Genomic DNA, 26,202 nt, shown 5'->3' with positions numbered 1-26,202 from the left:
TGATCATCGCCCCAACTGGTAGTCGAACCCGGGACCTCTCAACTCTTGCATTTCTGCAAGCTTCAAGGTTTAACCCGGCTACCACTGGACTAACACCACTTGGTTATATAATATAATATTAATATAACATAATATTTGTCATTTCAGGTCGCTCGGATCATTTGGACCGGTCAATTACAAGTTGAGCGATTTTGGGTCGGGTCAGCATTAGCTCAATCAAAGTTCAAGCCGGGTCTAGATTGAGTTAGATCAATTCGGTTTGCAGTCATAATCGGGCCAGGCTATTTCAGGTCACATGTCAATTTAATTTTTTTTTGTTTCGGTTAAACTGAAGCTGACTTGAAATAGAGCTCAAGTGCTCAACGGAGTTGGAACTGAACCGAACATAATAGAGTTAGAACTTGAAATTAAACTATAAAAGAACATAACTAACTCAGATGATCCATGGGTCTTACACTCTTTAATTGCTAGATTGTAACGGAATACTTTGTTCATACCTAAAGAAATTACTTGGATCAACCTTAGCCTTAACTTCCATCAACCTCTCGACATTACCCTTAAAAAAATCCATAGCAAAACCTGTATTTCCATCAACATTGGTTCCAACATCAACATCTCTATAATTCAAGAATGCTTCTCTTGGATTACTAGACACAAATGGAGTAAATATATCATAAAGATCTCGACTCGCTTGGATATTCTTGATCAATGCTTGCTCACTATCATCTTTCCAATATTTAATATACAACATCTTGAACAAATTCCCAGCTCGATGTGGAAATGCTGTCGCATTTTCCGGTATCTCGTCCATCATCCCACCATATGGATTCCATTGCAACATCACATTTTCTACCTCGATCAATTTATTCCATATTGTCTCTAATCCTTCTCTTGGGATCGGAGATTTTACAAAATCGGATTTATATTTTGAGTACACGTGGGCCGGTGTTGGATTCCGTTGTAATAATACCTCAATTGGAGATCCTTGTGGTTTGTTATTCCAAAATAAGTGTGTTTTCACCCACGGCATTTCAATGCAGTCGCTCGCTTGTAAACCCAATCGAGGAAAACTCGTCTCCATCAACGACCTTAAAGTGCTAGCACGTCCGAGATACATTCCAATGAACGATACTTGGACCGTCTTGCTACCTCCAATAAATTGTACTTGTGGTTGTACTCTTATAAATAGTTTTTGGTCGATTTTTGGGGCGATTTGTTGCCATTCTAGGACAATATCCGTAGCACCTTGTTGTAAGGTCTTCGGTACCTTAAAGACCGTGACAGTCGATGGAACGTCTACTAATTTAATTTCCCATGATAAAACTACGCAAAAACTAGCACCACCGCCTCCTCTAATCGCCCAAAAAAGGTCTTCACCCATACTTTTTCGATTAAGGACGTTACCATTAGCATCAACGACTTGTGCATCGATAATATTATCGATGGACAAGCCAAATTGTCTTATCATGGGCCCGTACCCACCCCCACTAAAATGCCCTCCCGCGCCAAGGGTAAGACATACCCCGGCCGGGAAGGCAAGGGTATTACTCATTTTACCAATCTCATAGTATAACTCACCAAGAGTTGCACCGGCTTGGACGGTAGCCGTTTGACTTGCTAAATCGATATTGATTGACCGAAGATTAAACATGTCAAGGATGATAAATGGGTCCTTAGAAACATATGACATACCCTCAAAGTCATGACCTCCACTCCTAATCCTAAGTTGAAAGCCATTGACTTTCGCACATAGCACGGTTGCTTGGACGTGGGTTACGTCCAAGGCCGTGACTATTGCGAGAGGTTTAGGAGTGGAGGATGTGTTGAATCGACTATTTCGAATGTATGTTTGTAAAACCTGTAAGAAAGATGGGTCGGTAGTTGTGAAAATGGTTTTAGAGACGGGTTTTGCCGGGTTTGAGTTGGTTTCGAGACATTGGATGAAACTATCAATTGATGAATTTGATGCTAAAACATTTGAAACAAAAAACAAAAACACAAAACACAACTGAAATGTATAGAGTTTCATAGTGTATAGAATTGACAATGTGTTTTCTTATACTATACAATGGCAAGTTAAGTTACTTTATATAATAGATGGAATTTAATGGAACAGTTAATTCTTAGGGATATAAATCAAAACGTGGACGATGGAATCATAAACGTGTTGCCATGTTAGGATCATTTTGAAGATGGCAAAGTCAAAGTCAATATTTGAGTTCCCGCATTCGAATTTCCCCAATTGAGACCCGTTTAGTTTAGCAGATGTCAACTAGCTGATTAACTGGTAAATCAGGAGCCCTAAACCAAAATTATTCGGGTCACCGATTACCCGTCAACGAGTTAACTCGTGCATGGGTAGGAATGGAGATCAAAATAGTAACACCACAATGATAATTTAAAACCTTGTTGTTCTACCAATTTAGTTAACATGTATAATCGTAGTACAATATTACAGCTAACTAGGCAGTTTTGCCGCTATCGACGTGACTTTGACTACTACCAAATCAGCATATGTCATTGAACCAAAAATAATCCACAAACTAATTCCCTATTTACTAAATGAATTGGTCAAACTCCAAATTTTTCTGGTCAAACATGTTTTTAAAATAGGATTTTGTATTATACTATAGATATTTACATGGGTTATAAATGAGCATAATCTTTTAGATTTGAATATTTATAACATTCAATATTTCACATTATGCATAAATAATAGGAATATTTATAATAGTTGGGCCTCAACCATCATCTTAAGGTTTTGGTTGAAATGATTCATCTATTATGGTATCAGAGCTAGTGTGAGTACGGGGGAGCCGGTGCACAACTAACCACTCTTCAAGCCCGACGGGCATTTGGGTGAGAGTGAGGGAGCGTAATAAAAATATTTATAATAGTTGGCCTCAACCATCACCTTAAGATTTTGATTTTCTATGATAAAGAAATTATTTATTTTTTTCTTAAGAATTTTATGATAAAAATTCATTGATTATTTATGATAAAAAGTTGCCGCTAAAAAAATATGTCATTAGTAAATATTTATAAAGTAACGTCATTAATTTCTCGGTAATTTTTTTTTTAAAAAAACACTCATTTCATGAGTTTTTACGATTTAATTTTTTATTTTTCAAATCAAAATACAATGATGAGAAACCTGAAAAATAGATAAATTATCAATTTAAATAGATAAATTATCAAAAATAGATAAATTATCAATTTAAATTTCACAAATAATAAACTGATGAGAAACATGAAAAATAGATAAATTATCAAAAATAGATAAATACAATGATGAGAAACATGAAAAATAGATAAATTATCAATTTAAATTAACAAAAATAGATAAATACAATTAAATTATCAAAAATAGATAAATACAATGATGAAAAACATGAAAAATAGATAAATTATCAATTTAAATTTCAAAAATAATAAACTGAAAAATAAAATTCTATAAATACCGTGCATACGGGTCTCAGTTATATTCCTAATTCACAAATTCTCTTTTTCTATTTCCCACACCACTTGGGTTTCTTCTCCCTTGGAAAAATGAGTGGAATTCGTCTGAATTTGGAGGATCCGATTAAAGATGGTGTTACCCGGGTTAGATTCGCTCCTCAATCCAACAATCTTCTTATCTCTTCTTGGGATTCTGTGAGTTTCTTCTTCTTCTTCTTCTTCTTCTTCTTCTGTTCAATTTCAACCTTAGTTTTGGATTTGATTTCTGGGGTTTGATGACTGTAGAGTATAAGATTATACGATGTCGATAAGAATGAGCTGAGATTAGTAGCTCATACTGAAGCTGCCATTCTCGATTGCTGTTTCCAGAATCACTCCACTGCTTTCTCTGTTTCTTCTGATGGTTCCGTTTTCAGGTACCCTTTTACTTCTTCTGTCCCATTCAATTCTTTACCTTTTCTTTTATTCTTCGTAAAAAAAAGGTAAACAACTGACTGAGACGACGAGACAAAGTTCAAAACGTCATGGACCAAGTTTGCTTTCCAATTTTTAGAAGGGGAGCCTTGGCGCACCGGTTAAGGTGTTGCTTTGTGACCGTGAGGTCACGGGTTCAAGTCCTTGGAGCGGCCTCTTGCCAAAATTGCAAGGGAAGGCTTGCCCCAATTACCCTTGTGGTGGGACCCTTCCCCGGACCCTCGCCTAGCGGGGACGCCATCGTGCACCGGGCTGCCCTTTACTGAGAATCAGATGTCACTATCTCGAATTTGGCTATTCCTGTAGGCATGACTTGCAAACTGGAACTTGTAATGATGTTGGGCAACATGATGATTCAGCTACCTGCATCGAATATTCTGATGAAACAAGTGAGTAAGATGTGTATATCAGCCTGGTGGTATAAATTACTCCCTTTGTCCCGGTCATTTGTTGTCCTTTTCCATTTTTGGGGTGTCTCGGTCATTTGTTGTCCTTTCTATTTTGAGAATGAACTTGATGAGTAATTTGATCATTCAAATTCAATTTGTTCCACTTGTCATTTAGTTATTGGCTCTCTCCTATTTCCTTGGTCTTTGTGCCAAACCCAAAGGACAACAATTGACCGGGACGGAGGGAGTACAATGTAAACTTCGTTTGTTGTACTAGGGTTTATTTTTCTGCCGCGTTTCTCATGTTGTACAACTAAATTTGTCAATAATCTCTCTTATGTCAGGTACATAGAATGCACAAGGTTTTATATATGTTTCAATCATTTTTTGGGATATCCTATGGTATACCTTGGTGTTTTCGGTTTTCTACGTGGCACCCGTAACTTTTTGAAAATTTATGGTTTACACCTAAACTCTACACTAGTCTTTACCATGACCTTTATTGGTCATCTCTATTATCTTGTCCCTTCGTTGATCTATCAATCCATCTATTAATCCAACCAATTACTCATTTACCTATTAACTCACACTACGAACTCACCCAACAATTTATGAGGTTACTGAATAATCCATCCACTCACCGTAGATGATCACTTCATGCTTCATGGATGTATAACTAGTAGTTTGTGGTTGTTAAAGGTAGCTTGTGATAGTTTCTATAGAGGAGGGTTTAAAGAGGTCATGGTAGCGCAGGGGTACAACTAATAAAACCCAAAAGCTCAGGGAACACCATATAATTTCCTTCCTTTTTTTTTTGAAGAAGACACTTGTTTCTTCTGAGTAATCACATATATCTGCTTGCTCATTTTAGTAATTTGCGACAGCAAGCAACTAGCACTTCCTTTTCAGGTTAATGTAACATTCTCTGAAATTTCAGCAAAGGACGCTGTTGAAGCTGGAGTAAATCAAATGATTGCAAAATAAATGACGTTGTTGAATCCCTGAAAGCCTCCTACTTTACTCTTAAATCTGCATTAATTTCTACTCTTACAATCTCAAAAGACATCGAAATTATTTTGATCATAGCCAATGATGTATCTTTAGCTCTTAATCTGCGTGAAGTTCTTGGACTGATGTCTTTTTGCACATAGTTTAATTTGTGTAAATTTTTGTCTTTAAATTAATGGATGTGTCATTGCCAGATGATCTTCTTTCTTGAATTTTACAGGCCAAGTGATAACTACTGGCTGGGATAAGAAGATGTTATCCTGGGATCCACGCTCATTTAAAGTCCCACGAAGTTCAGTTGGTTTTACTTCACATGCGGAGTCAATTTCGCTTTGTCGATTTGAATTGCTAGTAGGCACAGGATCGTTGGTACATAAATATGACTTGCGGAAATTGGGTGGAGCAGTTCAAGCAGAGGAGTTACCGATGAGTATTTCTATAAGATGTGTACGAGCCATGGCAGGCTGGGAAGGTAGCTCTTGCCTATTGCATAATCCATTTTATGAGTGATAAAGCTCTTAAAGCATTCCCTCCCCCTCCTTCAAATACCCATGCATTCCGTTTGTTTACATATTGGCCATTTGTGTAGTCTCCTCACCTTTCTGAAAATCTTTTAATTTGACACCATAGCCATACGCTAATGACTCTCTATCTTTGGTTCAAGGTTTTGCTGTTGGGTCAGTTGATGGTCGTGTAACATTGCAAACAAATTCGTATGAGATGGGGTAATTTTCTTGTTCTAATAATGCCTGAATATGTACTTCCTAAACTCTAATGTTTGTGGATTCACATAGCATGGAAGTAGTTGTCGCTTCAAATATGCATATAACTTTATGTCATTTTCTGACCAACTACACATTGGCACCAGTGAGATAGTATTTGTATATCTCTTGTTCTATATGTACACTAATACAAGCCGTTGCTCAAAAGGCACATGAATATATTTGGCAATCCTTCAAACTGGATTTACACAGCACAATTCTCTGGTGTAATAATGTTTCTCTGATGGATGATGCCTTTTCAACTTGCTAGTTGGAGTAATATATGTTGTGTGTTCATGTATAACAGGTATACATTTCGTTGTGCTCCAAAATCAAAGAACAGGAAGTATCATCATGTAACTGTGAATGATATTGCCTTCAATTCACGGTACGTATAACGTATTCCTCATCTGAATCACTGATTATTTCTTCCAATGGTTTAAAGGGTGATCATTATGTTGGTCTATAGTGTCCCAGGTGTGTTTGTCACTGGAGATTACGAGGGACATGTCATTGCGTGGGATGCCAAATGTCAGAAAAGATTGTTGGAGGTATGCCTTATCAATCTTAACTTCAGCAGTGCTGCTTAATATACCTGATTAGTGTGGGAATCAGCAAAGTTAATTGATTGGAGAGTTACAAGCCCATTGCATATTGAGCTTACTACTCTACATCATATTTGCTTTTTTTGTTTACTTTTGAATCCAAAAAAAAAAAAAAAAAAAAAAAAAAAAAAAAAAAAAAAAACTAGTTTGCTCCCTTAGGGTAGGACAAACATATTTCATCCTTCCACATGAGTGAGGAACGTGAAATCCACCTCGAAAGACACAAATGTCCCAAATTGGGTGTAAAGTTAGTTACTCCCTCTGTTTCAACACATTGTTTAAATTTGATTAAAATACTCCTTATAAAATAATAAAAGTGTAAACATCTTGTTGAACCACGGAGGGAATACTTTGTTGGTCTCACAAAGCAATGGACATACCTTGATCCCTAGGAAAAGAATAGTTCGGTCTTAACATTTGTAGTTATAGAAAAATTATGTTGTATATCGGATCAGGATTTTATTTTGTATTGAAGAAATGGGTAGAAGTGGGGAGGATCTTAAATATTGATCATAGGATCATCATCAGTTAACATCGTAAAATCATAGGATCGAATCGGGCAATTGATTACCATGCATCTGAAATATGATAAATGCGTAGCAGTTGTTGAATATTCATAACCTACAATTATTTGTGAGCAGCTGCCAAGATATCCAAATTCTGTGGCTTCCTTATCCTACAACCACACAGGGGAGCTTTTGGCGATCGCTTCAAGTTATACTTATCAAGAAGCTAATGAATTGTAAGCCTTTTCAAGCCCGGCCATGTTCAATTTGGTGTTATTTCTTAGGTGTCAGGGTGCTCTTCATTTCCTAAAACAAATCTAAAGGTCAAGATTATGACCGTTAAAAAGAAATGAAGAGCATCCAAATTGATCGTTTATTATCCATAGAACTCTAGCCTGCGGAAAGGCCAGTCTGGAGTTGGATGTAGATAGCTCCCACTGTTGTGTTTAGGATCAAACCAATCTTGGCATGATCTGATAATAGTTAAGACCTATGAATGGCAACTCCAAGACTATCGCCAGATCTCCAAATTCAATTAGCCTCTTGAAACTTGAAAGGTCTCGTGCTACTTTTAACGTGAGACCAACCCATATTTAACTTTAAATCTTACTGTATATACCCAATACGGAGTAACTATCAACCCAAAGAGTAAAGCATAAAAGAGTCATGTAAGATAGGTTACAGCCAGGAATTAGAACAAATTTGTCTAGACTCTTAACGGAGGTAGTTATTGACAAAAATAAAGAAAACAAAGGTAGTTGAAAACAAAAAAAATAATACCCATAAATATAAGGTAGTTTTCGAAAAAAAAACATTTATTATTATGTAAAATGTGTGATTCTTTACTGTGAATTTGTGAATTCTCAAGAGGAAACTTAAGGTAAACACCTGATTTCTATAACAGAGAAGACCATCCTCAGATATTCATACAAGAAATGGGTGAAAACTATTTGAGATCGGCATCGGCTGGGAGCTCTGCTCGAAAATAGCTATTGTTCGACGTGTAGATGCTTTGGCCGTTGGTACCTAAGAAATGGTAAGGACTTGCCACTTCACGGATTTGATTACTTAGTACTCCCCTTGTATGATGTATTTTAGTAGGTAGTCGTTTAGTTCAGAAGTAATCCCTTCAGCACCCTCACGAGTTTCTCCCTATACTTTATCTTTTGACACTCATTCCCTTGATATAATTTCACAATGTTTTACATGATTAAGGGTGATCGATCTGTCATAAGGAGAGTTAGTGGGACACAAGATAGAGACATGAAAAAGGGACAAAGATCGCATTTTTAGAACATGTGATGCCACGCACAACCTCTCTATACTTGACATTTTCTCTATATATCGTTTTGTTTTACTTTATAACTTTACCTGATAAAATTCTACCATGTTTTTTTGTGTGCAGATCAAAAGTGGGTTCGCTGATGGAAAAGACTTGATTCTGAGTGTCGAGTCTGATACACACCGAAACGAGTCTGATACACACCGAAACATTAGTAAGGGGTAGTTTAGTCATTTTGCCTTTTTTTCTTATTCCCCAAGTTATTATGGGCTATATAAGGGCACTAGTTTTTGTGTAATAATCAATCAATGAATTTTATGAATGAACTTGTGAGATTTATCTCATTTGTTATAATGAAATCTAGGTGATTAATTCAGCATAATTCTATTACTGGGGTAGTCCATCAATTCTCGTAATTGAACAGCTGCATTTCTATCCTTTTTTATTTCCGTCTTAAATTTAGAACGTATCAGAGTCTGCCGTGATAATATGGCGTCGTTTCGTAAGTAGGTGATAATCCTATGAGACATCGCTTCAGGTTGCATGAAGCATTAATACATGTAGATCACAAGGTAGCAGATTGAATGTATAGATCTCTACAGGTAGCAGATACGATACGAATACATATTCAAGTGTTGACACAAATTCATCCATTGATAATTTTTGTTACAAACAGAGAGTTGATTTTTGTGAGCTCGAGTCTATACCAATATTCTTCTAAAAAGTCATGTCTGCAGAAATGCAGTGTGTTACTAATCCCTTTTGAACCGAATGGCAGTTCCAAGCCAATCGTCAGGGAGGTTTCTTTCGACTTCTCCTTTCAAAGCCTTCAAGGAATGATCTGTGGCTGCCTGCATCATCAAGCAACATAACTGAGACGACCAACAATCACCAGAAAACATATGTTGTAGACAACATACAGAGTTTAGCCTCTTCTACTATACCTTTACAATGTATACATCAATACCGAGCTTAGCAATGGCTGCCGCTTCAGAAATCTTGGTCACCATGCCTCCAGTTGTGTCATGAGCCGCTACTGTTATCTCAACTGTGGATCAAAGTCGCAAAATTTGAAAGAAAAGAAAATGGTCGTATAGTTGTTAGTCATCTGATAACATTGTCACTGTCCCGTCCCAAACTCCCAGCCGACTACTTACCTTGCTTACTCATAGTTTCTGGGGCAGGATTGATGACACTCCAGCTACCATCTTCATCAACCGCTGTTACAAACAGAGAGTTAATTCTGTAATGCACACAAACATACGAAAACATCACCCTTCATGGAGTCTGCTCACAACTCACCTATCTCACGTAATAATATCGCATCAGGATCTGATGGAGGACGGTCATATACACCAAAAACATCTGTCTAGAAATATTATTAAAGAAATCTAAATCTATTGAAATGCCAGGATATAAGCAGATTGGAAAAACCAATTAGGTAGTAAGAATGGATACGAGAAAAACGACATATTCCGGCTTCAATGAATGTGCAAGATGTCGTATGATTACATCCCCGCTCAAGATGGTACAGCCCTGTTGACATATGTACTGGAGCATTAGCTGCTTACTCTACAAACAGAGCTATATCAGTAGAGATGAAGAAAGAGCAACCTGTGAGTGATCTAGTACTGCATCTCCATGCAAGACCTGAAAAAAATTATCTAAATCAGACACAAAATTATGATATGCATAGACAAACCTAATCATTATGAAGTAATACTGCAGGAGGCCAAGATACACAACAATGAGATGACTAACATTAAACTACTCAGACTCTATTAAGTGTCAGGTTGACAACCAACTCCTCTCCGCAGCTCAAAGAAGAAGACAACAGCTGAGCAAAAGATTGATTTATTCTTGCATAGTGCTTGGCTGTTGTCTTCTTCTTTGAGCTGCGGAGAGGAGTATGCAAGAATAAATCAATCTTTTGATATAGGATCTTCTACAAAGTCAATGAAGATGAGTTGTGTGTATTGAGACTTGGTATAATACTGCCAAAGTAAAACATTACTTACAGGGACAAAACCAGAGTCAATTGCTGTGGCTACAGTAGCGATGTCTGCAGAGGCAACCTGAATTCACAAAATGACATCAGTAATCCCTAGAATTTCTGTGACAATTATTTTATCAGCAATAATCACTAACATTTCTCTGAGATGTTGTCCATCCACTAGAAAATGGAGATATTCCAACTGAGGGGATACCCTCTGCAACATAACATAAGCATCATTAAACAATTTAGCAATCTCAATGGGTTATTAGAGGTAACCTGATTACAAAAACACAAAAACTCCGGATAGACGGTCTCTCAATAACGTTATTGAGAAACCTCTCACATGATGAGGGTGAGTGACCCACTGTAAATCCTTTTTTCCTACTATATCTCTCACTAACTAAATTAGTGGGAGACGGTCTCTCATGAGACCTACTGAAAAAAAATGGGGTGTATTTGCAGTGAGATATACTGCCTCCTATTCACTCATTTATTCCCCTTCTATTTTGCACGAGAAATAAGAAAATGATTTTGGACCACACAAAACACTATACCCCACACAAAACCTTCCAAAAAAGGAAAGAGGGAAGAAAATCCGACTACCATGAAAACGGAAAGAGGGAGGAAATATAAGATACCTTGAGCGAGTGCCCTAACAATTTCCAAATTGAGTGAGGTGACCTGTAAGAAAAGCAATAAATGGTTACATTAGTTAACAAAGTATAAAAGGGCTTTTGGTTGAGACGGTTTCTTACAGAAATGCGGGTGGCAACAAAGCCAGCTTTGACTAGAGATTGATCAAGTCCTCCCTTGTGTACCCCGGATTGACTGGCCTGAAAATGACCAAATGAACCAGCACCGTGAACAATAATGAAGTTATTGGAATCTGGAAGAGGCTGATTCGCAATGTGATTGACATCAACAGAAATAAGTGATTTTCCAGGTCTAGTGCTCCAATCCATCCCAACAACAACAACTTGAGGCGACATCATGGATTCACGCAAGTCCATACATACTTGTGTCAGATTTTGTTGATTGATCTTCTCCAGTTCATTCTTGCAGGTTATTGCTGCACCCCCTATTTGTGTGTTTATCAATACCATACAAGTCCATTAATTATTATTATTAAAAAAAAAAAAAAAAAAAAAAAAAAGGTATAAGAATAAATTATGGATGAAAAGAAGGGAATGTAACCGAGTTTGACAATGCAGCGAAGGGGTTTACGGAGCTCATATTCATTCTGCCATTTCTCCATAACAAAAACCCTTTTGACTTTACTCCTCAAAATTATCAAGATTCAGTTTAGATCTTATAATAAGTAAAATAGATTAAGAATTTATTTAAATAGAATTGAGTTAGTACTAAACTGAATTCAATTGAAATATATATTGAATGAAAGTATGAAAGTTGAATTGAAATAATCAAATAGGTGTAGAGTGTAGACATTTCAAACTTGCAAATATAATATATATATATATATACACCTTCACCGTCACTCTCCCCATTCCCCAAGGAACAAGGAAGGAGCATATGCTGGCATCTGTAACACAAAGGGAACCCTACAAACTACTCCCTCCATTCAACTCCACTTTGCAACTTTCTATTTTGCGCACTATTCACAAGTGGACATTCAACTTCAATTTTCTCTTTATACATAAGTGAAAATATATTCATGTGGGATCTTATTTGATTCGTCTTTAAGAGTACATTAAAAATATCTAACTTTTATAATTTTTGCAAATACGCAGTTAATGATATTTATCGTGTAAAAGTTGCGTTGACAAACGTTATAAAAAAAACTTGTAAAGTGAAGTTGAATAGAGGGAGTATAATAATAAGACCTCAGAGACTATACTTAAAACTTGCAATAGCGTGTGTTAAAGATCGTTATTTTCATTTCTTCCTTGGATTGTTAATGTTGTTGTTGGATTAAATCTAGACGCGTGGATTAGATTGTTCAATAATTAGGGGTCTTCTAATATCGCGTTTTGAGTTAGTTGACTATACTTAAGACGAAGAAGGAAACTTGTATTTCCACAATAGAGTACTTCAGACTAATTGAATTAAAGACAATCGAAGACCAATTGGTTTGTTGTTTGTTGATCCAAGACCTTAATCATCTGAATTCATCTTTAGTTAATCAATCATTATAAACCCCTCCTGTTACTTGTACTCTTTACTTCTTACACATTAATTACATCGCCTTCAGTGTGGATCGATCCTTATTACCATATACTATATTTGATTTAAGGTATTATAAATATTATCTTTGGTAGCATACGACTTCGGTTCACCATCTTTCTCTTAGTTTTTGTCCAATGAGACATAATAGAATAGCGTATTTCGTAGCCCAAAGGGCAATGTTAGCTAATTATTTCTAACTATCTAAAAACACTTGTAGATAAATATATCCATACTAGTGAAAAAAATACTTTGTTTCTACATAGTTTTCACACACTCACAAGTAAAAACTCAATCCAAAACTTCAAAACTTTCGCCATAGTTTTTTTTTTTTTTTTTTTTTTTTTTTTGTGAACCAGGAGTATTCCCTACCGACGGTTAGGGCAATCTCCTTCTGGGTAATGAAGATAATTTAATGGGAATCGAACCTTAACCACTTGTTTAAGAGAGGAGAGTCATTACCACTTACATCATTAGTCATAGTTAAAACAAATAAAGAGATGTTACAATGAAGAGTGAGTTATACGCGTACATAATATCATCTTCTCATTTATGTATTAATGCACCTTCTATCATCCACAAGCACTCATTGATAATTCACTTGCTAGACTGTAACGGAATACTTTGTTCATACCTAAAGAAATTACTTGGATCAACCTTGGCCTTAACTTGCATCAACCTCTTAACATTACCCTTAAAAAAATCCATAGCAAAACCCGTATTTCCATTAACATTGGTTCCAACATCAACATCTCTATAATTCAAGAACGCTTCTCTTGGATTACTAGACACAAACGGGGTAAATGTAGCGTAAAGATCTCGAGTCGCTTGGATATTTGAGTTCAATGCTTGGTTACTATCATCTTGCCAAAATTTAATATATTGCATCTTGAATAAATTCCCCGCTCTATGCGGGAATGCAGTCGCATTCTCGGGAATTTCACTCATTCTTCCACCGTATGGATTCCATTGCATCAACACGTTTTCGACCTCAATCATTTTCTTCCATATTGCCTCTAATCCGGCCCTTGGGATCGACGATTTTACAAAATCGGATTTGTGTTTTGCGTACGAGTGGGGCGATGTTGGAGTACGTTGTAATAGTACCTCAATCGGAGAGGTTATCGGTATGCCATTCCAAAATAAATTAGTTTTGACCCACGGCATTTCAATGCAATCACTCTCTTGTAAGCCTAATAAAGGAAAACTCGTCTTCATCAAGGACGTTAAAGTGCTAGCACGTCCGAGATACATTCCAATGAACGATACTTGGACCGTCTTGCTACCTCCGATAAATTGTACTTGTGGTTGTACTCTTATAAATAGTTTTCGGTCAATTTTGGCCGCGATTTGTTGCCATTGTAGGACAATATCCGTAGCACCTTGTTGTAACGTCTTTTGTACGTTAAAGACCGTGACAATCGATGGAACTTGTACTAATTTAATGTTCCATGATAAAACTACGCCGAAACTAGCCCCGCCACCTCCTCTAATCGCCCAAAAAAGGTCTTCACCCATACTTTTTCGATTAAGGACGTTACCATTAACATCAACGATTTGTGCATCGATAATATTATCGATGGACAAGCCGAATTGCCTTAGCATGGGTCCGTACCCACCCCCACTAAAATGCCCTCCCGCGCCAAGGGTAAGACATATCCCGGCCGGGAAGGCAAGGGTATTACTCGATTTAGCAATCGAGTAATACAACTCGCCTAGGGTTGCACCGGCTTGGACCGTAGCCGTTTGATTTGTTAAATTGATACTAATTGACCGAAGATTAAACATGTCAAGGATCACAAATGGGTCCTTAGAAACATATGACATACCCTCAAAGTCATGACCTCCACTCCTAATCCTAATTTGTAACCCGTTGACTTTCGCGCATAGCACGGTTGCTTGGACATGGGTAATGTCCAAGGCCGTGACTATAGCGAGAGGTTTAGGAGTCGAGGATGTGTTGAATCGACTATCACGAATGTAAGTTTGTAAAACTCGTAAGAAAGAAGAGTTATTAGGGGTGAAAATGGCCTTAGAGACGGGTTTTGTCGGACTCGACTTAGTTGGGAGACATTGAATAAAACCATTAATAGATGAATGTGATGTTATAACATTTGAAACAAAAATTAAAAAGACAATAGATAATTGAATTGTATAGAATTTCATATTTTGTAAAAAATTGTCAATGTATGTTTGTATGTATGTGTATAATGGTGTGTTTGTGCACTATACAATTTCATGTTAATTATATATAGAACTTTGTATGATAATTGACAACTATAGAAGGATTTGAATGCAATAGTCAATTACGAGAGTCATATATTAGAACGTGTTGGCTTTAAAAGCAAGGATTATTAGGAAGATATTAGGAAGATGGCAAAAGTCAAACAACCCCATGAATAAAAGTAAAGTCATCCAAAAATATAAATTATGACTACTTGTAGTAAAACTATGTTTTGCTAGGAGTAGTCATAATTTCTGGAGTGGTTTTAGCACAATTTATGAGTTCCCGTGTTATAATTTCCCAATCGAGATCGGGTTCATTTTAAGGAATTAGGCAACCAGTTATATAATAGCATTATACAGCCGCGTTAAAGTTATTGAGTTCTCACACAAAGTTGTTGAGTTATTTTACAAGTTATTAAGTTATTTTACGTAGTTATTGAACTTAATAATTATTCTGTTAAATTCAACAACTTTTTAACATAACTCCATAAATTTGTTAATAGAGCTCAACAACCAGTTGTATAATACATTAACTGAGTACTTAGTGACCACCGTCTATAGAATTGGGACCGAAAGTCACTGTTGATAATGTATATCCTCCAACGTAATAACGGGTTTTGATCAAATCAATAACACCATTTTAAAAGAGAAAATAGTAGAGTCTCAATTTTTTTTATTCACTTTTGATTTAAAAAAATACCCTTAAACATATAATTTGAATGAACAAACAAAATAAATTATACATTCAGATATACATTAGTATTGAACAACCTAGGGCTGGTCATTAGTGCGCGTCGGCCTTGCTGACCCGGCCCGCTTGTGACCCGTGGATGAACTCGGCCCGCCTGACCCGGGCACAAATCCGGCCCGACCCGCCCTATATTTGGGCCGGTTCCAGGTCCCCAAATGTCAAACCCGGCCCGTCCAAACCCAGACCCGCCTTACGAGTCACTTTTGACCCGGACCGGCCCGACTCGGCCCCTGGCTCGGGCCGGTTCCGGGTCTTCCAAACCCTGACCCAGCCCGTCCGGACCCGGCCGACCCGCACTGATGACCACCCCTAGAACAACCATATCAAATTTGACTAAGCTTAGGTGTATCTTTTTCTAAAGGCTTGCTTGGGATGAGAGTAATGGAAGCTAAAATGGGAAGAAGTTGGTGGTTAGTGGTGGTTGTGGAAGGTGAAAGGAGAAGGTAGAGGGAGGAGTTATTACCTCTATATGTAGGTAATGCATTACTTGGGGGGAGAGGTAGGTAACAATTATTCCCTTAATGAAGGGAATATTACACTATATTTTCCCATTTCGATCCATTTCTATCTCCAACCCCAATCACTTTCCTATATTTTTTAATTCATTTTAGCTCTATTATTCATTTAATAATTATTCTCATATCAAGTAAGCCCTAAATGTATTAAATTTCTCAAAGTTATATTCAAATTTTTTGGCGTCACGTTCACAATTTTTTGAACTTGATGTTTGGTTACGTGAATGAGCTACTAGACTTTACATTTAAACACATAAATTTTACAACAAAACTCAAAACTTTATTATAAATAAATTCATAAACTATACAAGTTATACTACAGTTTGTGCCTTAGTGGTATGGTGTCTATTACAAGTGGTAATTGGATCAGTCCGGTTAAGTCGGTTTGGATCATATCGAGTCAGCATATCTTTCGAATTAAGTCGGATCCGGGTCGAGTCAGGTCGTTTTTGCATCGGGTTATTTCAGGTCAAATGATATAGCGGTTTACCAGTTTGGGTCTGGTCATTATTGATTCTAGTTATTTTATCGCATTACTTCAGTTTTTTGCCATTAAAATTAGTTTTCACTTTTCAATCTTTATTTGATTTAGTTACTTCATTAATAAGTCAAACGTATCAAACTAAGCATTACATCGCTTTCATTTTGATTAATATTAAGCTTAAAAATTGTCGGGTCATCAATAATCAGGTCGAGTTCATATTGACATATCAGGTGGGGTCAACAAGTCGTGCTGGATTATGGGTCGGGTCGGGTCAGTTTTCGTGCACAATATTCTCAGGTTCACTTGGATATAGGTTCGGTTACTCGGATCGAGTCAAACTTACCGCCTCTCTTGTATCTATGAACTACGAACTGTCGGCCAATAATTACCGTCCTACAATCACCTGATTTGCAAAAATTAGTTTTTCACATTTCCATCCTTATCACGTGTGACGTGACTATGTAATGCATTTTAAGGTCGTCCTACAACTTTTGATCGAATAAAATCGATCATGCGCTAAAAGTCTAAAACTATGATTGGTGAAGAGACGTGAAGTAAATAAAGCATGAAATACACGGTGAAACAATTCGGTGACGGGCACAGCCACTATTATGAGTGCAACAAACTCGTAGACTATAACGCGTATAAGCATAGAACGGGTTAAATACACTGCTTTATATAGATAGATGGGTCAAAAATTTGTCATTTTTTAAGCATTCCGTTTTTTTGTTTTATCCACTTATTTGACTTGTTTTACTGATGCCAATATCGCATCTTCCAGACGGACAGGCATGTTAAAAAAAACCATTTGAGGTTCAAGTTCTTATAACAACTATACAAATTTGCACTAACAAAAATGATATAGGGGAAGGATTAGTTCTCGAACCAACTCTTCCCTCAGCTCCCGAGAAATAAAAATCCCAACTAGATAATTTTCTCTCTATTATCCTGTATCCACAAGTATATATTATCACCAAGTTAATACAAATTCTCACTTAAAACCGTTAAATAGTTACGTAGTATTACTAAGATGAATCCAAAGGTATTATTAATATTAGTTACATTTTTTATACTAATAATGACACATACAATAGTTCTTTTGAAAATCAACGGAACTATTTTAAACAACACAAAATCATATTTAAGACGGAAGTATTGTCTTCATCTTAAGATGCATCAAATATGCATAGTGAGACATTAGTAAAATGTCTAGGCAGAAACAAAATATTAATTCGTCTTTTTCATACAAATAGTGTATTATTTGACTCCTAATTTACCCTTAAGACGAATATTTCCGTGTTAAGATCGACTAACTGTTTAAACAATTAACATTATTGTCCAACATTACAGGGAACTAGGCAGATTTGCCGCAGTTAACATGACTTCTGTGCACCAGCAAATCAGCATATCTCATTGATTCGGCAATAACGCTTAAAATAATTATACAATTAAAGTCTTTCAATAGTCCGTGATGAAGTTTCAATCTTTGCAAATCTCTTTCATTCAATCAATACAAACATAAATCTAATTATTTAATCAATGGAGATTCTAAAATATAAACCTAATTAAGCTAATCAGTCAGTTTAATAGAAAAAATGTTGAAATGATTGAGATAACCGTAGATGATGATGTGGCCCATTGGAGAATTGAGGGGTCGTTTGATTGCCATCGGATAATTGTTATGACTCGAGTGTACCTTGCTTTATTCGCCCTTCGTGAGTATTATCTTACAGAGTACTAAACCCATACTAATTAAATACTAAATTACCATATTTACCGAAGTGACATTTTATAGTGTTGTTTGGTTGCCACGGTAAATAGATGAACTGGATTCTCATAAATTGAAAAATTAGGGTTGTTTGATTGTACAAAATTATATGATTAGTTTTTTTTCATGTACTGTGAATCTCAAACAACTTGATCAAATCAAACCTACAATAGCATTCGAGTGTATCAACTAAATTAAAGTAAATTACTCGTTAAATCTTCAAATCTATCAATCCTAGCCCGATGCACACCGGATTCCCCTTCTCCACCTCCTCTAACACTATCATACACTTTAAAAAAAACCCTAATTTAATTGGTGTAAATTAATTCCCAAATTTGATATAACATACGGAGTAATTAATAAACTTAATAATTAGAATTATTACTTGATCAATATGAGATTTAACATCCATAATTGTGAAATTTAACAGGTTTGTTTACTTCTGTGAGGACAAAAATTAGAAAGAGTTTCTTTTCTTTTTTTTCTTTTTTTTGTCTTTATACAAAGGGCATAATATGAAAAAATAATGGAAAAAGTTTTATAAAAAGGTAAAACTCATCCATAAAAAAGCAACATTATATTTGGAACTAGAAGTTCAGTTGTTATTCAACGGCCCAAATATATGGGCTGATTAAATCTTATGGCCAGAAGATGGACCATCAATTAAAAGCAAATACAAAGAATATCGGTCCAATTAGAGAGCGTTCATTTTACTCAAATTTTAGGTCAATAGATTTTATGGGCTCTTGAATTTGGACATTAGCTATGATCTCAATGGTAGCTATGTGCCAAATATTAGCCATGTTTCAATCAACCGATGATTTCTAATAGCAGGCCACGTTAGTAAAATATGGTTTGCAGATTTTAGTATCAGATTTAACTATCAAATTAAATTAAAAAACTAAGAAATGACGTTTAGTAATTAGCAGATTATAGAACAATAAGATTGCTTTCATTTATAAATTGAATATACAATTACAAATTACTATATGTTGTTATTGACAACGTATTTAAAAATAGTCAATTTCGAACAAAATGCTATCAGAAAATGTAGTTTACCAAACATTATGAAATTGGTTTACTATTTAGGCCTGAATCTACTAGTTCCACCAAATGTGTGGTTACGTCTCTTGTTCTTGGACTCCGACTTTGATAATCGGAATAGCACAACATGCTATTACTCCATGAAAAAAAAAAGTGTTTTCTAGTGATCAAATCCAGAGTTTTCTTTTTTTTTAAAAAAAAAAAAAAAAAGATTATTAAGGTTCTTAAAATTGAACCTGGATAGAAAGGGGCCTTTGTATATGAAAGGGTTGTTAAATTTAACTTGAGAGGGTGGAAGAAGCCTCAATTATAAGGTTTGTGATTTCCAACTTTTAGTGATTTCATACATGAGTATCTTCTACATATTACATCAACATACGCTTTGAATTGAAATATTGAATACTTTTGCTAATGAAATGTAACCTAGCTAACATGAAGTTACAATAAATAATCATAACCCTTTTGCTAATATATATATGAGTTAATTTAGCTAAAATATTGAACAACTTATATACATACACGAAGTGTATGAGTTTTTCCATACACAACCAATTACATTGTGACACTTGGTAAACTAGAGTTAATCTTCATTAGTTGGTTTAAGGCTAGGTTAGTAATTTAGCATTTGTAGTTAAATTGCTAACTACATCTAGTTAACTATACATTAGAATTATTATTATTAAGTCAAACCTCAAAAAAGACATTGATGAGGCTCGATCCCACAACTTCTTGGTTTGAATGCCCTTACTATAGTTAATAAGATTAACTTAACAAGTGTATGTCCACCAAGAGGTCATGGGTTCAAGCCTTATCAACAACATTTTTGATCTAAATATAGGGGGTGTTTGGTAAACGGCGGATTGAGAAATTTTCAGCATATTCAAGACTTTTAGCATGTTTGACTCACCAATCCACTATTTTGAGTGTTTGGTAAATGACATATTGAAATAGTAGATTGGAGCTCAATCTACTGTTTTCAATATGCTTTTCTACCCAGCATATCAACATTAGTAGATTATGAAATATGAATTCGTCAACAATTTACACATAGATACAACAATCTATTAACCAAAATCTGCTAATTACCAAACACTTCTACTAAATCTGCTAATTGAAATATACTTGTCAAACCCTTTAATCCAATCTGTCATTTATAATCTGCTTGACCAATCTGCTTCTGCTAATAGCAATCTACTGATTACCAAACAGGGCCATAGTTAATAAGATTAACTTAACAAGTTAACCACACATCTAAAATTACTAACGTAACTTTACACTAATCAATAGATAATAACTATAATTTGCCACGTGTCGCGATGTCATTGATCGTGTATGACTTTTACCATACACCTCGTGTATGTGTAGCCTTTTTGAGTCAGGAGATCCGTTTATCCTGAGACTATACCTTTTTAGTGCAATTCTATAAATTAAATCTCGTAAAAAAAAAAAGATGGATGTTCTAATGTACATAATTTGTCGGATTATCAAATTTATTGGAAGAACACTGGATAAAAAGATAATAGTTACGAATTCACTTGGAAAACAAATATTATTATAACCCTTTTGAATTTTTTTTTAAAACACACAAGTTGGCATTAATTGGTAAAAATAGCCAAACTTTGGAAGTATTTAGAATAAAGTTCCTATATAGGGAAAGGAGTGTGGCTCATGTTGACAAACTGCATGAGCAAGTGTCCTAAGTTGTCTTTGATATATCCCCATGGCAGGTCGATGCACAAAAAAAGTATATGCAATAAAGAAAAGCAACAAATAATACAAGCATTTTCTTTTTAGTTTTATTCCCAAACATAGGACAAACATCCAAATCATATATCCATATATATCACAAATTATATTCTAAAATCATCGTATGATGCAAATTTACAATACAGCCACTTAAAAGTGATCATTTTAAGTTGAATAGCGACCAAATTTTATTACTATAAATTAATCACTTTTCTAAAAATGGTCACCTTTTAACATAAAATTATCATTGTTTATTTATGATTAATTAAATTTATCACTTTTTATTCGTCACACCATAAACGTTCACACAAAATAATTACTATACATATAAAATACGGCAAATACTTATTCCAGACGGACTATTTCTGTCCAAAATTAACAAGAACCAAATTTTATGATGAAATGTAAAAATTTTCTGATAAAATGTTACCATCAGTTTTTTATTAAAAAAGTGACAACTTTAATTATACCATTTTATCATTAAATGATTACTTTCTATTAAAAAATATTGATATTTTCTGGTGTTAAGACAAAACCGTCTTAAAAGAGACCTACTCATAAAATACCGTAATGGCATATAATGGCAACACGAATAAAAAATGCCTTTTTCTTTGCTTTCTAAATTCTTATTCGTAGTTACTTTTCAGACTTTATGATTAATGATTGCCATATCATTATTCTAGGGTAAGTAACTTTTAATGTGGCATGTCCTAATCCTTAAATTTTGCATCTAATCAATCGTAACTCGTAAGTAATGCCTAATCAGTAAGTTGTCATTGTCTAATTAGGAAATACTATGAATTTTCATCTTTTATCTCTTTGTCAATGCTAGCTGTAATTTGAAGAATCAATCAAGGTTTGAAGGGGTATGAAGAATACAGTTATACAAAGATGATTACGAATTCAATATCATGATTGAGCTGGTTTGGGACAACCTTTGTCACTTGGTCATATCACATTTTGCTTAGGGGCGGATCTTAGATTTGAACTTGGTCATATGACTCATATCGTAACCATTATCCTTTTTCGGTTTTATAGGGGTAAATGTCCCTAATACCGCTCTCTCTATCAACTATACTTAGGATTGTGCAACGGTACAAAACCAGACCATACCGGACCGGACCAGAATCGGTTTGGACCGAAACTGGAATCGACAAAAATCACGGACCGGGATTTGACGGATTACAAAAATTCTGGTCCGGGAGCGGAGCGGTTGGACCGAAATTTGCCATAATATGCCCACTTTTCAAATTCGGTCCATCGGCCCGGATTATAATATTTTTTTAAGAAAAAATAAATAAATAAATAACTCCGGTCTTTCCGGACCATTTTTCCGGTCCGGACTGAATTTTGTCCACCCTTACTATACTAACACATATAGCAATTAGCAAATATTAACTACATACGCTTATGTGGAATACAATCTATATAAATAAACAGAAGACAAAATTTGAATGAAATGCGAGTTATTATATTGTCTACAATATCTTCGTGATAATACCTAAAAAAAGACATGTTTACCAGCCAGCGTTGTAATAAATTTGCAAAAAAATAGTAAATTAAAATTTTAAATCTTTTATCCAATTCATAAGGGTAAACTACTAGCCCTCTATTTGGCATTGATCCTAACAAAGCTACAATGGCGATTACTAAAAATAAATTATTGACTACAGTTATTAATTTCAAGAACTGTGTAATAAATTGTTCATAAGAATGTAAAAGTAAGATTTAGAGTAAGAAAAATATAGAACACGTGATCCATCTGATGAGGTACCGAAGGAGAAACAAAATTAAAGACCGGAATTAAAATATGAGTTATGAACGATATTTAAACTGTAGGTTATTATTCACAATACTTCGGTTATAATCTAGGTAGCACTAAAACGGACACGGACACGTGATACGGCATCACATGAAATGTTAGGGTGCAAACCCTTGTTCCACATCGATAGAATAAAGATGGAAGATCATCTTTAGAAGTGTCAACAAAATATAATAGTACGAGGCCTTTTGGGAAGGAGTCCAAGAGTAAATCCGTGAGGGCTTGGCCCAAAGCGGACAATATCGTACTATTATGGGTTGTGGACACAGATACAGCAGCAGAGGCCCAACACGGGGATATTCACGCTTCCGCACAACAAGTGGTATCAGAGCCCAAGGTTCGACTTGGGCTAGACACGAGGATTCATCAGCAGGCCCAAGACTTGAAGTTGTACACTGTAAGGCATGGAACTCCTAGCTCGGGTGAGTCCTTGAGCAGACCCGGTCCAGGGTTAAATGGATTAAAGGCGTCATAGGTCTTGTGGGACAAAGACCATTTGTGTGCTAGAACTGTTGATCAGGTGGACCCTTATCATATTGGGTGCCAGAGGTTTGGTTGGTCCTTTCCAGGTTGGATGCCAGAGACCGTTTGTGTTCTAGGACTTCTGAAGTGACGGACCCGGTCCAGGGTATATTGGATGCAGAGGATGTTCGATATACATGTGTAACAAATCCACAAGAAGGGCATATGAACGGCTCGTGGTAGCATGGTGTGTCGGATAAGGGGAGGTTATCAAGACTTGTGATGTTTCGGGTGTCTAAAAGTTGGGGCTGTAGAGTGGGAGAGTCCTCCATGGAGGTCAAGGTCCGAGTCAAGATGATGGTCCTTGGTTTGAGGGGAGGATTGTTAGGGTGCAAACCCTTGTCCCACATCGTTAGAATAAAGATGGAAGATCGTCTTTATAAGTGTCCAGAAAATATAATAGTACGAGGCCTTTTGGGAAGGAGCCCAAGAGTAAATCCGTGAGGGCTTGACCCAAAGCGGACAATATTGTACTATTATGGATTGTGGACACAGATGCAGCAGAGGCCCAACACGTGATATTCACGCTTCCGCACAACAAGTGGTATCAGAGCAGACCCACCAGACCTGTGGCACCCAATCTGATAAGGGTCTACCTGATCAACAGTTCTAGTACACAAATGGTCTTTGTCCCCCAAGACCTATGACGCCTTTCATCCATTTAACCCTGGACCGGGTCTGCTCAAGGACTCACCCCGAGCTAGGAGTTCCATGCCTTACAGTGTACAACTTCAAGTCTTGGGCCTGTTGATGCATCCTCGTGTCTAGCCCAAGTCGAACCTTGGGCTCTGATACCACTTGTTGTGCGGAAACGTGAATAACCCGTGTTGGGCCTCTGCTGCATCTGTGTCCACAACCCATAATAGTACGATATTGTCCGCTTTGGGCCAAACCCTCACGGATTTACTCTTGGGCTCCTTCCCAAAAGGCCTCGTACTATTATATTTTGTAGACACTTCTAAAGATGATCTTTCATCTTTATTTTATCGATGTGGAACAAGGGTTTGCACCCTAACATGAAATTTAGAACATAGTACACATTATTTAAATTTAATAAAATATATATTTCATAGTTAAAATAACGTATGATTAATTTTTCTAATGTATTTAATATTAAATTAAATAAGTGAAAGTAAAATTTAACTTTTGACTATAACTAATTCTCATTTCCCATTCAAACTCATTTTCTAATCAATCTCTTTTGACATCTCATTTCTCGTTTAGAAGATAACACGTTTAGGCGTATGTCCAACGAATGTCGATCTCGAACACAACAACTGATTAGAGAGATTGTCCGTGCTACCTAATGTCATAACCTTCATACCAACTGGCTACAATGATGATAGTAATTAAATGCGAAATCATTGAAGACAATTCAAAGGTGTGATTAACGTTTATTTTCTTTGATGATTTGGTCATTAAATCTATTCTAAAAAACGAAGACTAATTAGCCAAATTAAAATAAGCCGTCCATCACACAAAAATGAGATCTACCACCAGTTTTAATACACGTACCCTTTCCCATTACATATGGGAAACCAAGATATTAAAAAGTCAGATGAATTTAGGCAAGAAAATGTCGGCATGATAAACAATTTGCAGAACACAGTATTTAAAATAGATACGTCACACCAAATCGTACCCTTTACCTCACAACAGTTTGACTGCAACATAAAACACTGCACTGCAGAATGACATAGATCTTTCCTAGTTCTTACCATGAATCAACAATCATCAATCCATCATCATTACCTACTCATTTCTTAGTGAAAATATCTTTATTTTGTCTTTGAGTTAATTTGGACTAGACGTCTAGACCTAATAAAAAGATCAATCATATCGAATTCGGATCAGGTCAGTTCGAGTCAGGTTATTTTTAAATTTGCAATAACTCGAGTCAGATCAGGTATGATAATTTTAGATTCATGTCAACTATTTTCAAATTATTAGGTTTAATGGATTCTATACAACACTAAACATTTGGGTCGGACCACATTTAACTAGGTCAATTCGGTTACTGATCATGCTCGAGCTCTTTGTTCGGGTGTTGGATTATTCGGGTCAAGTCGTTCTGACCAGGTCAGTGTTTTCTAGGTTTAATTTCAATCAAAATTATGCCATAAAACCGTTGTATGATACGATACTATCACTTAAAAATGACTATTTTAAGGTAAAAAAAATGATCATTTAAATTCGGGTAAATTAATTACTACTCCTTTATATAATCCACTTTTTGAAACTTATCCCCTATATAATTTTTTTTTTTTAAAACTTGCTCCCGTAAAATGTAACTCTGGTCAAATATTACTCTCAATTAATGATTCCGGCAAAAAAAAAATATTTCGTTCAAAATTTGAAATTTGGTACTGACTTTTGTTGATTATGACTATATTGCCCTTAATCTTATTATATCGTAGACTTTAACCTGAGGGGGGGATTTAACAAATTTGGGAGGAAGGTGAATTTAACAGATCTGGGAGGAAGAAGGTGATTTATATTCGGCACATAATAAGGCCAAAGACATATAGTCGTAACTCATAAGCAATAAAAGTTAGTACCAAATTTTAAATTTTGGACGAAATATTCTATTTTTTTTGTCGGAATCATTAAAAGGGAGCAATATTTGTTCGAGTTACATTTGATGGAAGTAAGTTTCAAAAAAA

General features: G+C 35.7%; 4 protein-coding genes across 5 annotated transcripts; 1 reads left to right on the top strand and 3 right to left on the bottom strand.

The window, feature by feature from the left end:
* Positions 1-458: 458 nt before the first annotated feature.
* On the bottom strand, positions 459-2,029 carry LOC141589721 (berberine bridge enzyme-like 4). The gene has a single exon (XM_074410347.1). The coding sequence runs from the start codon at positions 2,027-2,029 to the stop codon at positions 461-463; it is 1,569 nt and encodes a 522-aa protein (XP_074266448.1). The 3' UTR covers positions 459-460.
* A 1,459-nt stretch (positions 2,030-3,488) lies between these two features.
* LOC141591736 (mitotic checkpoint protein BUB3.3-like) lies at positions 3,489-8,866 on the top strand. Its single transcript, XM_074412172.1, has 10 exons — positions 3,489-3,654; positions 3,745-3,875; positions 4,240-4,322; positions 5,551-5,802; positions 5,995-6,055; positions 6,399-6,479; positions 6,561-6,642; positions 7,338-7,438; positions 8,107-8,238; positions 8,608-8,866. The coding sequence occupies exons 1-9, from the start codon at positions 3,550-3,552 to the stop codon at positions 8,189-8,191; spliced, it is 981 nt and encodes a 326-aa protein (XP_074268273.1). The 5' UTR covers positions 3,489-3,549; the 3' UTR covers positions 8,192-8,238; positions 8,608-8,866.
* A 159-nt stretch (positions 8,867-9,025) lies between these two features.
* Positions 9,026-12,012, bottom strand: LOC141591735 (isopentenyl phosphate kinase). Of its 2 annotated transcripts, XM_074412171.1 has the most exons (12): positions 11,675-11,851; positions 11,497-11,558; positions 11,236-11,313; positions 11,119-11,161; positions 10,633-10,694; positions 10,503-10,559; positions 10,099-10,134; positions 9,943-10,020; positions 9,787-9,853; positions 9,642-9,704; positions 9,429-9,532; positions 9,026-9,335 (listed from the first exon to the last, which is right to left on the bottom strand). In XM_074412171.1, exons 1-12 carry the CDS (start codon positions 11,733-11,735, stop codon positions 9,237-9,239), a joined length of 810 nt encoding a protein of 269 aa, XP_074268272.1. In that variant the 5' UTR covers positions 11,736-11,851; the 3' UTR covers positions 9,026-9,236. The 2 variants fall into 2 exon arrangements, with proteins under 2 accessions (XP_074268272.1, XP_074268271.1); XM_074412170.1 differs by having other exon boundaries at positions 11,236-11,558; positions 11,675-12,012.
* A 1,107-nt stretch (positions 12,013-13,119) lies between these two features.
* On the bottom strand, positions 13,120-14,861 carry LOC141590886 (berberine bridge enzyme-like 4). Its single transcript, XM_074411401.1, has one exon. The coding sequence runs from the start codon at positions 14,825-14,827 to the stop codon at positions 13,259-13,261; it is 1,569 nt and encodes a 522-aa protein (XP_074267502.1). The 5' UTR covers positions 14,828-14,861; the 3' UTR covers positions 13,120-13,258.
* Positions 14,862-26,202: the final 11,341 nt, after the last annotated feature.

Source organism: Silene latifolia, chromosome 7, assembly GCF_048544455.1.
Source record: "Silene latifolia isolate original U9 population chromosome 7, ASM4854445v1, whole genome shotgun sequence".
Taxonomy (NCBI): Eukaryota; Viridiplantae; Streptophyta; class Magnoliopsida; order Caryophyllales; family Caryophyllaceae; genus Silene; species Silene latifolia.
This window is presented reverse-complemented; position numbering and strand designations above follow the sequence as displayed.